Source organism: Glycine soja, chromosome 17 (assembly GCF_004193775.1).
Source record: "Glycine soja cultivar W05 chromosome 17, ASM419377v2, whole genome shotgun sequence".
NCBI classification, from domain to species: domain Eukaryota; kingdom Viridiplantae; phylum Streptophyta; class Magnoliopsida; order Fabales; family Fabaceae; genus Glycine; species Glycine soja.
In genome coordinates this window covers 16,598,649-16,614,394 of record NC_041018.1, presented here as the reverse complement: position 1 = coordinate 16,614,394, position 15,746 = coordinate 16,598,649, and the positions used below count along the sequence as shown (strand labels likewise).

The 15,746-nt window shown below is 41.0% G+C and overlaps 1 protein-coding gene across 1 annotated transcript; it reads right to left on the bottom strand.

Moving 5' to 3' along the window:
• Positions 1-1,662: 1,662 nt before the first annotated feature.
• LOC114391498 (zinc finger protein 4-like) lies at positions 1,663-2,342 on the bottom strand. The gene is given in 3 exon segments (XM_028352502.1): positions 1,663-2,120; positions 2,123-2,237; positions 2,298-2,342. Coding segments are annotated over 3 exon segments (618 nt in total).
• Between the last annotated feature and the right edge of the window lie 13,404 nt (positions 2,343-15,746).

The window sequence follows — 15,746 nt, the reverse complement described above, 5'->3', positions numbered from 1 at the left end:
TGATGAATTGAATTCTTCTACCCAAGCAAGTATTTTATTTATCTCATGACTTTGCCCTCACCATGTTTCTAGCGAATCCTTTATGCATTTGGTCGGATCCTCACCTCTCAATCATTAATACTTCACATAAACTCCTATTTCATTCTCACCATTATTATAGGGTTAATTCTCATTATTATCTTAGGATACATTCTTACCATAATCCCTATATAGTTGGCTAAACCATTGTTGCTGAGGCATTATTACCTTTCTTCCCCCTTATACTCAAAGTTGTCCACCATGATCAAGTCTAAGACTACTAAAGCTTTAAGATATATCCACTCAACTTATGGCATTTCATTACTCATACTCTCTTTTTACATTAGATAATGACTTAGCCTTCTATTTTCTTATTCATAACCATCATTATCCAACTAGTTCCTTACAAAACTATATTATAAAGTATAGTCCCTCTCTGTCATCAGTATAGATCTAGAATCGAATGTTGTGATCTAGAACACAAATAGTAGCAGCAGCAACTGCAAAATAACAGGTAGCCCCAACAATTAAAAACACAATTAAAAACTTTATGTTCCAATTGAATAGTAGCAGCAACAACTGCTGGCTTCCTCTGCTTCACTTCCATAGGACTACTCCCAATTTTTGGCTCCAATTGAATTGGCAAATGGACTAGTTGAGTTCTCACCCTTGGTGGTGGTGGTGATGAGCAAAAGTAGTTCTCACCCATGGCAACAAGTTTGCAGCTAACTTGCCTCAATCTAGCTGAATGAGTGGCAAAACATGGAAGGTTTACAAAGAGAACATGAAAAATTGAAAAATCTAGATAGAGAGAACACAGAAACACATGTGACAGGTGTTGTTGTTTCAAAACTACGCAAAATCACAATAGCTAGTGCACACTACATATGAAGAGCAGCATGGCAAGACACTCCTTGGAATCATGACTTACCCCAATTTGATTGAAAAAAAGTTCAAAACTTGCACCATTCCCCTAAAATTAAAACTACTTATACAATTTTGGTGAAAAAAAGTCTAAGAAATCAGTCTCTACTATACTATAATAAGTCATAACACTGTTAGAAGATTGTGTATGCATTTGGGGTTCCAAATAGTAATTATTTAGGATTTTAGTTTCAGAATTTGAAATGGGGAAAGATGGGAACAATATTCTTTAAAATATTTGACCCTATAGTAGCCACAAGCATAGGCTAGCACTGCTTTCAATTATTTTCAGCTAGCTGCCATATACTGTTAGTGTAGTGGATGACATTACATTTAAAGGCAGCTAAGCTAAAACTGGTTTAAGTTAGTTTCCAAACACTAGCTTCTTTAAAGACAATACATTGGTGTAGTAGCTACAATATCAATAATGGCACCAAATATAAGTGACAAGAAAAGTTTAATAATAGTGAAAATTGAAATAAGCTAAATAAGCCATTGAAATACAAGTCTCATTGTACAATACAATCACCATAAATCAATAATTTAAAGTCTGAAGAGAATGAAACTAAAGATGAAAAAGCTTTAAAGCTTTACAGTGAGAACATGAGGAGGCTTGTACAGATATGTTTGTGCATGCCACTAGAGTACAAAACTAGTATTTGAATTCAATCAAGATGAAAAATATTAAAGCCTCAGAGTGAGATCAGGAGATGCAGATGTTTATGCTAGAGATGCAGTTGCTACTACAAAAGTAGTATTTGAATTATGAGCATGCTCACCATGCCCCAAATTAAAACCACCCCTTTCATCAATCTGTTTGAAACTTCCAGGCCAAAATAGATCGACATCATTATCTTCCAAGAAGATCGACATCTGAAAATAGTCTTTACCAAATTTTGCTGCAGCTCTTATATCAGGAGCCCTCATTGAATGATGATGCACATGTCCTTGGTGCATTGCAGCACGAGCTTCAAGTCCAAGTGACTGAAACGTGGAACCATGAAGAGGCAAAGATGCTAGGCTTGTGTACCTTTCAGTGAACATCCTCATTCGCATTGCGCGCTTCGCCATTGTCCTCTCCCTTTTGTGAGCATTCTGGTGTCCACCTAATACATGTGAGCTAAAGAATTTATGGCAGGAATAATTACAAGAGAAAACTCTAGGAATTGCTTATGCTAAGCATGAGTTTCATGTCCTACTTCACAGTTAGTGTCACTTGTAACTTTCAACTCTTCATCACTGGTATTGAAGTTGAGGGACAAGTCCAGAGAAACAGGACCTGGGTCAGGATCGACCTTGGTAAGATCATGTGATGTCTCTCATATCGACTTATCATAACCTACTTGGCTGAGGACTTTAAAATCATCTTCTAGTTCCAGATTCAAGTTTGGAGTCATCATGTTTATATGGATCTACCGTGAGCTAACTTCTTTTAAGCAATTGGAAAGAATGGAACAAATTTTTGCTTCGTTTAGCTTACCATTTAGGCATCGCCTGCATTGATGAAGCACATTATTTGTTATGACAAAGCAATAAAACTCATGGAACATACAAAATTATGGTGTTAATATCAACTGGTCAATCAAAGTCATGCAAACCATGGCCAAGCAATTCATCATGTATAAGCAAAAATACAACCTGTCTTAGTAAGTAAATTAGAAATTAACTTTGCAGAAAAGTATCAAGGTTTCATAGAAAGCTCCTTCTATAAGATAATATTAAATAAGCAATATATAATAAGTACTTGCCTCTGGGATTTCAAATTCCGCCTGACAACATCAAATAGGGTTTATTTGTTACAATAATGTATTTTTTGGCTATTAATTAAACAAAATCAAATAAGAAAAGAAAAATACCTGAATATCCTCCCAAATCAGGTCCTTCTAAGCAGTAGGGACCTCCTTCCAGTTCTCGTAGGTGACGTCCACCTTATCACGCGTCACAATCCCCAAATATGTTCTTAATTTCTTCCTGTGGGGACCGTCGGCCTTGCCGGTAGCAGGATCAACATGAACCACTGGTCTCTCATCACCAGGTGATCTAGTAGACAACGATCGTAGACGTGAGGCTTTGCGTGTCCGCATAACGGCAGACGGCGAAGTTGATGTGTCCGAAGGAGCAGGAGGAGGAGGAGGAGGAGGAGGAGGGGAGGCAGGTGGAGAAGCCATGATCCTTTATACAATAACATACAACAACGTAGAAAATGTAAATTTTGATTACAGACAATTATCAACATCAAGAGTTCTTTATGTAAGTAATCTGGAATAGTGGGGTTCGGGGGTGGTCATGTTTTATTATTGTAGGTGTGTGTGTGTGTCTCTGTATGTGTGTGTCTCTTTCTCTCTCTGTGTATGTGTGTGTGTGTGCTTTCATAAAAGGATTAATCAAAAGAGGATAAGTCATAAGTGATTTACTTGTGCTTTTTAATTATGATTCAAAACAGGATAAGATGTAATAGTAGTGAAAAAGTCTGATAAATCAAAAGTCTGATAAATTGAGGTTGATGATGTCTTGTTGTCGCAACCTACCCTTCGGCGGGAGGGCGACGCGTGACTCGCGGGATGCGTGTTCCACGAAAGGAATATGCGCGGAGTCGCCACCAACGTTTATTTGAGGAAAACGTCGGAAAAACCGGAAAAGACACGATCTACGAACTTTTAAGTGAAAGGCTCGGGAGTTGTATTTACGCGCGGGGAAGGTATTAGCACCCCACACGTCCGTCACAAGGGACGGCAGCCTTTAATCGAATGTGCAAACATGACTTTGATTTTTACGTTCCCTTTTATGTCCTTATATCCTTTATACCCTTTTTATATTTTTTTCTCTTTTTGTGGTCGACAAGGGTGTTTCCCTTTGCTCCTACGTATTCCTCAATTGGGATGAGAAAATCAGACCTACGTAGTTCTTTCGGAACAAAGTGTTTGGTTAAGTTGTTTTTTATCTTTTTGCAAGATATATTTTGATTTGAACAAAAAGGTCATTTGAGGTGTTGGACCATTAAACGGTCTTTTGATTTTGAAAGGAGAGAAACGTTAAGGTGTTGGACCATTAACGATCTCTCGGGGTGGTCGACAAAAGCGGGGCTTTTGCTCCTACGTATCCTCAATTGCGATGAGGAAATCAGACCTACGTAGTTCTTGCAAAAGCGGTAAAGTCACATGTTGATTTTATGCTTTTGAACGGTCCATGTTAACCGATAAAAGCAAAGAGGACCGTTTAAGGCGTTGGACCTTAAAACGGTTTTTGGTGATTTTTCGGAAAAAAACTTGATTTGTGAGTTGATTTTAGTCTTAGTTTCACTTTGGTTATTAATCAATTCATTCAAGGAAACTTCCAAAGAAAAACGTCCGATTGATTTTTTTTATTATTTTATTCAAAGATATTTTGATTATTTTATTATTATTTTACTTTTTTTGGTTTAACCGAGGTTATAGCGTGAACGATCAGTTAGATTTCGTTTTAACAGTGATTAAACGAGATTACAATACAAATGATCGGTTGAAATTCATTTTATCATTTATTAGACGAGAAAACGGCTTAAATAAATGGTTAAAGCACGTTAAAAATGGAAGAAAAGAAAACTGAAAGTAAACGAAATTAAAGTGAAAGTACACAAAACAAGAAATGAATTGAAAGTCTCGAATTCGAAAACTTACCCGTTGAAGAACGAAGAACGAACGAAGAACGGATGAAGAACGGTGAAGAACGATGAAGAATTTCCACAGAATCGCTTACGGAAGCGTTTCGGAAGCGCCTCGGCTTAGATTTTCTTCACGGAAACGATTTTTCCAAGCAAATTCGAAAGAGAGAGAAGTGCCAAAGGGGCTGAACATTTTGAAACAGCTCCCCCCTCCCCTATTTATAGAAAAAAGGGAGGTGCTTGCCGCCCAAAGACTTAATGAAGAAGATTTCTAAGCGCACCCGAATTACTAAGTTCACCTCCCTTTTCGTATTTTACGGAAAAGTTACGAAAGCCTTACGGAACTATTTTCGAATTTGATTTTCATCTTTTTTCTCTTCCCTTTCACCAATGTTAAGTAGAATATGCTTACCCAAGGTTTTCGGAAATTTTACGGAAGTATTACGGAAGCCGCGGAAGCCGCGGAAGCCCCGAAAACCATTTTTCAAAAACGTGGAGGAGCTTGCCGCCCAGTTGCTTCCTCCTTAAGCAACCCAACTTCCAAAATGTTCTAGAAGGGCCTAGATTTGAATTGCTATTTACACCCCTATCTTGATAAGTTCACCCCCTTACCTTTTTTGGTGATTCTTTTTTCGTAAAGTTACGGAAACTTACGAATCTCGTAACGATACTTGTTTTCTTTCCGTAATGTTACGGAACCTTGCGGATTACATAATCATCCCCCTTTTGACTTACGGAATGTTACGGAACCTCACTTAATTATGCAACGATGCTTCCATTTGATTTCCGGTGTGTCACGGAAACTTACGGATTGTGCATCAATATATTTTTTTTGGTTTTTCGGCATGTCCTGGAATTTCACAAATTGCCCAATGATGGATGCCAAGCACCTCACAAGGACCAAAGAAAGGTCGCATGTCATCAAGCAAAGGTCCCCGGACGAAATTAGGGTATGACAGTTGCCCCTCTTTACTTGTCTTTTATTGGAGATAAAAGGAAAGTAAAGATAAGACACTAATTTCGTTCCTCTCGATTTGACGAGAGTCGCGGGTGACCATAAAATCTCCACATGCAAATGACTTGTTGTTCCCGGATTTTCACAAATTGCCTAATGATGGGTGCCAAGCACCTCACAAGGACCAAAGAAAGGTCGCATGTCATCAAGCAAAGGTACCCGGACAAAAATTAGTGTATGACACTAATTTCGCTCCTCTCGGTTGACGAGAGTCACGGGTGACCATGACTTGTCGTTCCCGGATTTTCACAAATTGCCTAACGATGGGTGCCAAGCACCTCACAAGGACCAAAGAAAGGTCGCATGTCATCAAGCAAAGGTACCCGGACGAAAATTAGTGTATGACACTAATTTCGCTCCTCTCGGTTGACGAGAGTCGCGGGTGACCATGAAATTTCCGCATGTAAATGACTTGTTGTTCCCGGAGGAACAAAAGGTGCAGAAGACTATGTCAGCCTCTGCATGCTATCAAGCGTTCTGTCTTACAGATAGCAAAAGAATGTTTATACGGATAACCACTCGGGTATTTCCGCGTATCATCGGGCCCGCCGCCTCTAGATGATACAACGGTGCAGAATGACCAAATTTGGTCTCTGCTTGTCATCGGGCCCGCCACCTCTGGATGACAAAAGGGTGCGGATAACCGTAAGGTATCTCCGCGTATCATCGGGCCCGCCGCCTCTGGATGATACAAGGGTGCAGAATGACCAAACTTGGTCTCTGCTTGTCATCGGGCCCGCCGCCTCTGGATGACAAAAGGGTGCGGATAACCGTAAGGTATCTCCGCGTATCATCGGGCCCGCCGCCTCTGGATGATACAAGGGTGCAGAATGACCAAACTTGGTCTCTGCTTGTCATCGGGCCCGCCGCCTCTGGATGACAAAAGGATGCGGATAACCGTAAGGTATCTCCGCGTATCATCGGGCCCGCCGCCTCTGGATGATACAAGGGTGCAGAATGACCAAACTTGGTCTCTGCTTGTCATCGGGCCCGCCGCCTCTGGATGACAAAAGGGTGCGGATAACCGTAAGGTATCTCCGCGTATCATCGGGCCCGCCGCCTCTGGATGATACAAGGGTGCAGAATGACCAAATTTGGTCTCTGCTTGTCATCGGGCCCGCCGCCTCTGGATGACAAAAGGGTGCGGATAACCGTAAGGTATCTCCGCGTATCATCGGGCCCGCCGCCTCTGGATGATACAAGGGTGCAGAATGACCAAACTTGGTCTCTGCTTGTCATCGGGCCCGCCGCCTCTGGATGACAAAAGGGTGCGGATAACCGTAAGGTATCTCCGCGTATCATCGGGCCCGCCGCCTCTGGATGATACAAGGGTGCACGTCACATGACCTCAGGGTCAGTATGACAAAGATTATGGGGCGGCTGACAAAAGCAAGGCTCTTGCTCCTACGTATCCTCCAATGAGGAACTCAGACCTACGTAGTTCTGGATAACTTGTGAGACTTGAAAAAGTCTCCACCAGAAGATGCCTACATCTCCGGAAAGGGCGCAGATGACCATATTGGCCTCTGCTTATCAATCACACTCGAGGTGCGGATAACCGTAAGGTGTCTCCGCGGGCTACCAGCTCTTGGGTCATGGCAACAAAAGGCGGTGTGGTCGACAAAAGCGAGGCTCTTGCTCCTACGTATCCTCCAATGAGGAACTCAGACCTACGTAGTTCTGGATAACTTGTGAGACTTGAAAAAGTCTCGGTGTTTTCTCCACTAAAAAAAATGCAAACATGCTTTAGCAAAGAGACAAATATTCCAACTGTTTAGAGCAGCATATGCTTTTTTGAGTGACAAACAATGCGCCTACCAGGGAAGGAGAGTCTGCTGATGGGATCCCCCATAACCATAAATGAGATCCTGGATGTTAGCATTTCGTTTCTAAATGACCATTTAGAGGAAACACTGGGTTCGACAAAAATAGAAGAAAATCACTCAAAGTGTATCAATCTCCCACAGGTAAGTGTTTCATCCTAATTCCGGACCATAGATATGTCATGACTTGACTTTGCAAATTATTTCCTATCAAATCAAAAATTACATGCGTGATCATGGATCAATAGGGCTTCCCTTGGGAATGGGTTCTTTTGGTGGGTGCGATCCCTGCAAACAATAGATGGTATCAGAAATCAGTTGAACCATATGCATACTTACCCACGTCGGGACGACACAGACCAACTGATACTTTTGCAGGGGGAGATTGGCAATGCGGTCGCTGGGCAGAATGTTGCTAAGTAGCAATGTCATCTATATCTGTGTAAGAGTGGTCATGTTGGTGCGCATGATCCGCACTCGTCTCTTTGCAGCGGCACGGGTGAAATCTTGCCCCGGTATGCATAGTAGCCGTGTGATAGCCTCCCTTTCTGGTTGTGCTTGCACAGTTGGCCCTCCTCCAATATCAGGGGGTGGCCTAGGAACCGTTAAAAGGAAACTACTGGCCCCTTAACCGGGAGTGAAAGTCTCGGTTAAGCATTTAAGGGCAGAGGACCTTAAATCCTCTTAAGGTGTGGATGTGGAGCGCACTGAAAATGAGGACACGTAGCCCTCTAAAGGTGAGGGCGTGCAGCCCTCTCAAGGCGAGGATGTGTAGTCCTTTGGAGGTGAGGGCGTGCAGTCCTCTCAAGGCGAGGACGTGTAGTCTTCTCAACGGTGAGGGTAACTAGTACCCAAGGGTCCACCCTTATGAGAAAGCAAGAGATCGACTCATCGAGAGAGCCGGTCATCCCAAATTCAAAAGATTTGGACATTTAGATGTAGGGAATCTATGTAGTCAACATGATTTTTAGGGATGCAGATGCATGCAACCTTTGTTGTGAAATTTGGTAAATGCGGACTTCATATGAAATAATGCAATGAAATGGAAAGTTTGTACAATGTTCATGTCATTCTTTCCTTGTTTTGTGATTTTGATTTTGATTTAATTTTTTTGGAAAACACAGATTGATTGTCCTTTTGAAAGAGGTGATAATTCATGCAACCTTATCCTATCTTTTGCAAATCTCTCCGGGAACCCCCTCAAAGTGTATGTTCTATTTGATTTAGTCACTTGACCATTTTGGAGTGATGGCAATAGAGCTGTTTGTCGTTTAATCAATCTATTGAAATCCTAGGGTTTGTCCCCCCTTTTTTTTGTTGAAAACATCGATGGGTGAGAACTTTTGATCGGCCCCTATGTTCACTTGAGGCTCATGCACGGTGCCCCTCATTGCCCCAGTGTAAGGCTTTGAGGTACCAATCGTTGTCTTTCGTCATGACCTTGTAGGAGGGAACCTATTGGGTGAGAACTTCTAATCTGCCCCTAGGTTCACTTGAGGCTTATGCACGATGCCCCTCATTGCCCCAGTGTAAGGCTTTGAGGTACCAATCGTTGTCTTGTTTTCATAGCCTCGTAGTGAGGAAGAATGAAAGAAGCAGTTGATTCTTGCAAAAAGAATTTTCCAAGGACGAGAAATAGTTGAAGGATTTTTTGATGGATTAAGTCAAATGACTCCTATGTAGAAGCAAGATGTTTTGATGTCTTGATGATGCTAAAGGATCAAGTGCTTCTAAGTTTTATTCAAGACAAGAATCCAAGAAAGTCAAGATATATGATCAAGTTGATTTCTAGAATCTTTTGGAAGAAGTTTCCAAATTGAAAAAACAAAAGGTTTGACCAAAGAATTCTATCATTTCAAATTGAGATTTGCTCTCTGATTACCAGCAGCTGAAAATGTTTATAACAGTCACTAGAAATTTGAATTCAAAATTTATAATGTGTAATCGATTACACATCGATGGTAATTGATTACCAGCAGTTTATTGAATGTTTTAATTCAAATTTTTAAAACCTGTAATCGATTACACAAGTCTTGTAATTGATTACCAGAGGGGATTTTCAGAATATAATTCCCAAGAGTCACATCTATTCAAATGGTTTATGAATGGCCATCAAAGGTGACTTGGAAACACGAACTTAAAGGGAGTTTTCATTGCCCAAAAACGATTAAGAGTTTTTCTGAACTGAAATGTTTTATCCTCTCAAAAAGATTCCTTGGTCAACCACTTGCATATTCAATAAGGAATTTTGATTGGTCTTCATTGTACAATCTATCCCTTTTAAGAGAGATTTCTTCTTCTCTTCTTCTTACTTCTGAAAAGGGATTAAGAGACTGAGAGTCTCTTATTGTAGAGGATTCTTGAACACAAGGGAAGGGTTGTCCCTGTGTGGTTCAGACTTTGTAAAAGGAGTTTTACAAAGAGAATGGAAAATCTCAAGTGGGTTTCTTGAGGACTGGATGTAGGCGCGGGAAGTGGCCGAACCAGTATAAATCAAGTTTGCATTCCTCTCTTCCTTTAAACTTCTTTTATTTATTGCTATTTATCTTTTTCTTTAAAGAAGTTTATTTTGAATTGTCTTTTGAGTAATTCATGTTAAGGGTGCATTGTTAATCCAAAAAGAAAGAGTGATAGTTCAATTGGGGAATAGTCTTTGCATCTTAATTCAACCCCCCTTTTTCTTAAGGTAACTGAGGCCATTTGTCCAACATCTTATTCTTGATAACTCACTTCTTTCTAAAAAGACAAAATGAGGTCACATGAACGTCTATATTTTTACTTGAAAACACAGTCAACCAAATGCCTTTTTATTTTTTATTTTGAAACTTATTTGTTTTGAACTTTACTCGTTGTTTTACGGCACCCCCACCAACGTGCAAGACGAGTAATCTCTGATTGAACAGTCTTAGAAGTCAACACTCAGGAGCGCAGGTCGCTTGAGCAAACAGACCAATGGCTTGCACCCACATTCCAGTGAAAGTTGAATAAGCAGACATGCGTTTGTGAGAGGATGAGGGACAAAGATATCAACTTTATCCATTTCATTTAGCATTGTAACTGTGGTTTATGGCATAAACTTGAAAATCCTGATGAGTCATAACAACAACTTCGAGAATTGCCCCATGTATGGTGTTGCTTGTCAATGTTAGGATTCAACAAGCTATTCTCCTCAAATTTCAACCAGCCCGCATCAATTAGACTTCACACTTTATGCTTCGGGGTCATACAATGCTCAATGGAATGCCCCGGGGCTCCTCCATGATAAGCATACGTTGCATTCGAGTCGTATCCTTAGAAAAATGGAGGTTGAGGAACCTTGGTTGGGGTTATGGCTACCATTGAATTATCGAGTGGATATGGGATCAAGTTTAGCATATGACAACGGAATTTGGGGTGAACCCTACAGGCTTTTTGCTGCAAAATTCATTTCTTGGTTGGTGTTTTTGGTTTGTGCTAAAGGTGGTATTCATCATTGGAAGTGCGGTAGACAGACTTTGTGGCTGATTTAGGGATGGCCTTTGTGGATAAATGGGCGGTAGGTAAGGAGAAGGTTTGTTATTGGCTGAGTAATGACATTGTTGGGTTGGTGGGAAACTCGGCCGTACAGGGATGGCAGTCACAACATGGGTTTCTCCCTCATCCTCACCCTCTTTATTTGCCCCAGTTTTCTCATTCGTCTAAGCAGGATGATTAAATTTGCCTCTTTTCAGATCCACTTCGATCCTTTCACTGGCGAAGACCAAATCCACAAAGCTTTGAGGGTGCGTAGCCCACCATCTTTTCATAGTAGAGTATCGATAATGTGTCTACCATCACGATTATCGTCTCCCTTTCCATCATTGGGGGTACCACTTGGGCCGCCAGATCCCTCCACCTTTTGGGCGTGTTCTTTGAAAGATCCGTCCCCCTTTTTGCAAATGTTCTGTAGTTGCATCCTATCCAGAACCATATCAAAATTGTACTAATACTGCCTAACAAAGGCAACCATTAGGTCCTTCCAAGAATGGACACGGGAAGGTTCCAAGTTAGTGTACCAGGTAACAGCTACCCCAGTAAGACTTTCATGGAAGGAATGTATCAGCAATTCCTCATCTTTTGCGTATTCCCCCATCTTCTGACAATACATCTTTAGATGGTTCTTGGGACAAGTAGTCCCCTTGTACTTGTCAAAGTCCAGCACCTTGAACTTGGGAGGGGTGATGATATTGGGTACTAGGAACAACTCTTTTAGGTTAGCAAAGGCATAATCTTCACCTCCTTCAATGGCCCTGAGCCTTTCCTCTAAATGATCCAACTTTCCCATTCCTGCCATAGTCATGAGGGTTTTTAACCGCTGTGGAACGTGAGGGTTGTGGTTGTGGATGATATTGAGGGCCCTCCAAAGTGTTTTGCAGGGGTATACCACCAACTGCTTGCCTTTCAGCAGCATATCCGAGGCAAGGCTCGAAGTTGGCTAGATCGTGGTGGGGAATTTCATGTGTCTCCTCCATGGGTCGAGAGACATGTGCATGATCAGATTGAGGTTGTTGGCTCTTAATGAGTATGGGAGTGGAGTTATTGACATCCTCATTGGGAATGTACACCACATTGGGTGGTGTATAGTTTGGGAGGCAAACCATATGGCGGGAAGGCGTGCTTGTTTTGAATTTGCACATCATGGGGTCATCCGTACTTCCCAAATCTTTGCCTACCATATTTGAGGTTGGATGATTCATTTGCTTGAGGCCAGATGGGAGCATCGGGTTCACCTTAGCGACAGCGCTAGTAGCGGCAACTATAACCGCATTGGCTTCCATTATCTTCTTCATGCTCATCATGGCCTCCATCATTGTGGCCATTTGCTCTTTCATGGCCTCCATGTCGGCCTTCATCTTCTCTTGCACCTCCTCTGCTTCACCCATTACTCTAGCTCTAGCACGAGTTAGGTAAGGGTGCCGTAAAGCGTGTCCTTTTCTTTTTGATAACAATGATTAAGTTCATTTTATTTTATTTTATTTTATTTTTCAACGAAAGAATGCAATGAGCAATGCAACCAATGAAAAGCATGGATGTATGCGAATGATGTACAGTTGAAGTATTGCGAATTTTTACGCAGGATATGGGGTTGAATCAATTTAGATTTTCAACATGGTCCATGACATCTTTGTCAAGGTGAAACTGGAAGTAACAAGGACATAAACAATCCTAAATATGTTTGGCAGTAGACGAAGCAGTGATGTGACTCGATTCATCTTTTGCCCCAATTTTGCAAGACGGTTACTTCCATATTTCAACTTGACTTGATGAACCTTTTTGTAAAAGCATGAGCTTGGTTCAACCCCGTATCCCAGGGAATGGCAATTTTGATCGCCAATACTTCAACAACATTTCATAGGGATGAAAGACTCGAGAATATGCATGCTATGCATGGAAAATGTAATTATGAGATTGAGATGCCCGAAGAAACACCCTTTCTTAGTTAAACATGCATCAGGTACCATGTTCAATCATTTTGTTTTTAAGTGAAATGGGTTTATGATCCCAACATGGTTGGCTCATGGTACGGAATATATGCAACTAAGAATGCTGCATGAATTTTCGTACTTCCCTTTTTTTTGTTTTTGTTTTGTAGAGGAAAATACAAGGATCATGTATGAGCAAACAAAAAGTATGTTGAACGCATATGATGATGCAATGACTCATGCAAAATGGGAATGTGATAACGGACAAATGCAGGAACGATATGTTCATTATGATGCTGAAGAGATGTTTATGCGATGCATGATATGAATGCATTTTACGGACATGAGAGCCCGAGAAACTGTCTCCTTCTTAGATACAATGTCTAGGGGTAGCAAAGTGCCTCAACGTATGTATTTAAAACGGTGACACGAACCCTTCATTGGTTTGTTTACAGAGGGGATCAAGACAGAACCCATGTGCGATGCATATGCGAAAGGCGCCACACGGGAATGTACATAGTACGACAATATTCACAAACAAATATAAGCAAAAGGGTATATGATACTTATGCATGGCAGTGTGAAAAATGGCACGCAGCGTGTTTGCTCCGTGCCCCTATTTAAGGGACCTATAAGGGAGAAAGCTAACTAGGCTTTTAGTGATAACCCCCAAGGTAGTCATATCTCTCTTGATGGTTTCTAGAGGTATCATCCCCTTCGAAGAACATACTGCAGCAGTAGGGACTACTAGCAACAATATGTTTTCAAAGAGAAAAACTCTAGATGAGGGTTCACTGTAATCAAGCAAGTCGGAGACCTAGCATGATCACGGATTCACCTCCACTCCTTATGTTCCCACGAACCCGGGTATAGGGCCCTTTTTCAACTCACCGTGTGTGCAAATAGTGTTAGTGTTTGTGTGCATCAAATGAATAAATATTTACCTCATGCATACAAAAAAAATGCACTAAAAGCATCAAAGAGTTATATATACAAGAACATAATAAGGGGAAGCCAACAAAGGAGTAAGTCATGGAAAAATTTGCACAAGATTAAATGGCCTAACTCTCTAAAAATAGTCCCCAGTGGAGTCGCCAACTGTCGCAACCTACCCTTCGGCGGGAGGGCGACGCGTGACTCGCGGGATGCGTGTTCCACGAAAGGAATACGCGCGGAGTCGCCACCAACGTTTATTTGAGGAAAACGTCGGAAAAACCGGAAAAGACACGATCTACGAACTTTTAAGTGAAAGGCTCGAGAGTTGTATTTACGCGCGGGGAAGGTATTAGCACCCCACACGTCCGTCACAAGGGACGGCAGCCTTTAATCGAATGTGCAAACATGACTTTGATTTTTACGTTCCCTTTTATGTCCTTATATCCTTTATACCCTTTTTATATTTTTTTCTCTTTTTGTGGTCGACAAGGGTGTTTCCCTTTGCTCCTACGTATTCCTCAATTGGGATGAGAAAATCAGACCTACGTAGTTCTTTCGGAACAAAGTGTTTGGTTAAGTTGTTTTTTATCTTTTTGCAAGATATATTTTGATTTGAACAAAAAGGTCATTTGAGGTGTTGGACCATTAAACGGTCTTTTGATTTTGAAAGGAGAGAAACGTTAAGGTGTTGGACCATTAACGATCTCTCGGGGTGGTCGACAAAAGCGGGGCTTTTGCTCCTACGTATCCTCAATTGCGATGAGGAAATCAGACCTACGTAGTTCTTGCAAAAGCGGTAAAGTCACATGTTGATTTTATGCTTTTGAACGGTCCATGTTAACCGATACAAGCAAAGAGGACCGTTTAAGGCGTTGGACCTTGAAACGGTTTTTGGTGATTTTTCGGAAAAAAACTTGATTTGTGAGTTGATTTTAGTCTTAGTTTCACTTTGGTTATTAATCAATTCATTCAAGGAAGCTTCCAAAGAAAAACGTCCGATTGATTTTTTTTATTATTTTATTCAAAGATATTTTGATTATTTTATTATTATTTTACTTTTTTTGGTTTAACCGAGGTTATAGCGTGAACGATCAGTTAGATTTCGTTTTAACAGTGATTAAACGAGATTACAATACAAATGATCGGTTGAAATTCATTTTATCATTTATTAGACGAGAAAACGGCTTAAATAAATGGTTAAAGCACGTTAAAAACGGAAGAAAAGAAAACTGAAAGTAAACGAAATTAAAGTGAAAGTACACAAAACAAGAAATGAATTGAAAGTCTCGAATTCGAAAACTTACCCGTTGAAGAACGAAGAACGAACGAAGAACGGATGAAGAACGGTGAAGAACGATGAAGAATTTCCACAGAATCGCTTACGGAAGCGTTTCGGAAGCGCCTCGGCTTAGATTTTCTTCACGGAAACGATTTTTCCAAGCAAATTCGAAAGAGAGAGAAGTGCCAAAGGGGCTGAACATTTTGAAACAGCTCCCCCCTCCCCTATTTATAGAAAAAAGGGAGGTGCTTGCCGCCCAAAGACTTAATGAAGAAGATTTCTAAGCGCACCCGAATTACTAGGTTCACCTCCCTTTTCGTATTTTACAGAAAAGTTACGAAAGCCTTACGGAACTGTTTTCGAATTTGATTTTCATCTTTTTTCTCTTCCCTTTCACCAATGTTAAGTAGAATATGCTTACCCAAGGTTTTCGGAAATTTTACGGAAGTATTACGGAAGCCGCGGAAGCCCCGAAAACCATTTTTCAAAAACGTGGAGGAGCTTGCCGCCCAGTTGCTTCCTCCTTAAGCAACCCAACTTCCAAAATGTTCTAGAAGGGCCTAGATTTGAATTGCTATTTACACCCCTATCTTGATAAGTTCACCCCCTTACCTTTTTTGGTGATTCTTTTTTCGTAAAGTTACGGAAACTTACGAATCTCGTAACGATA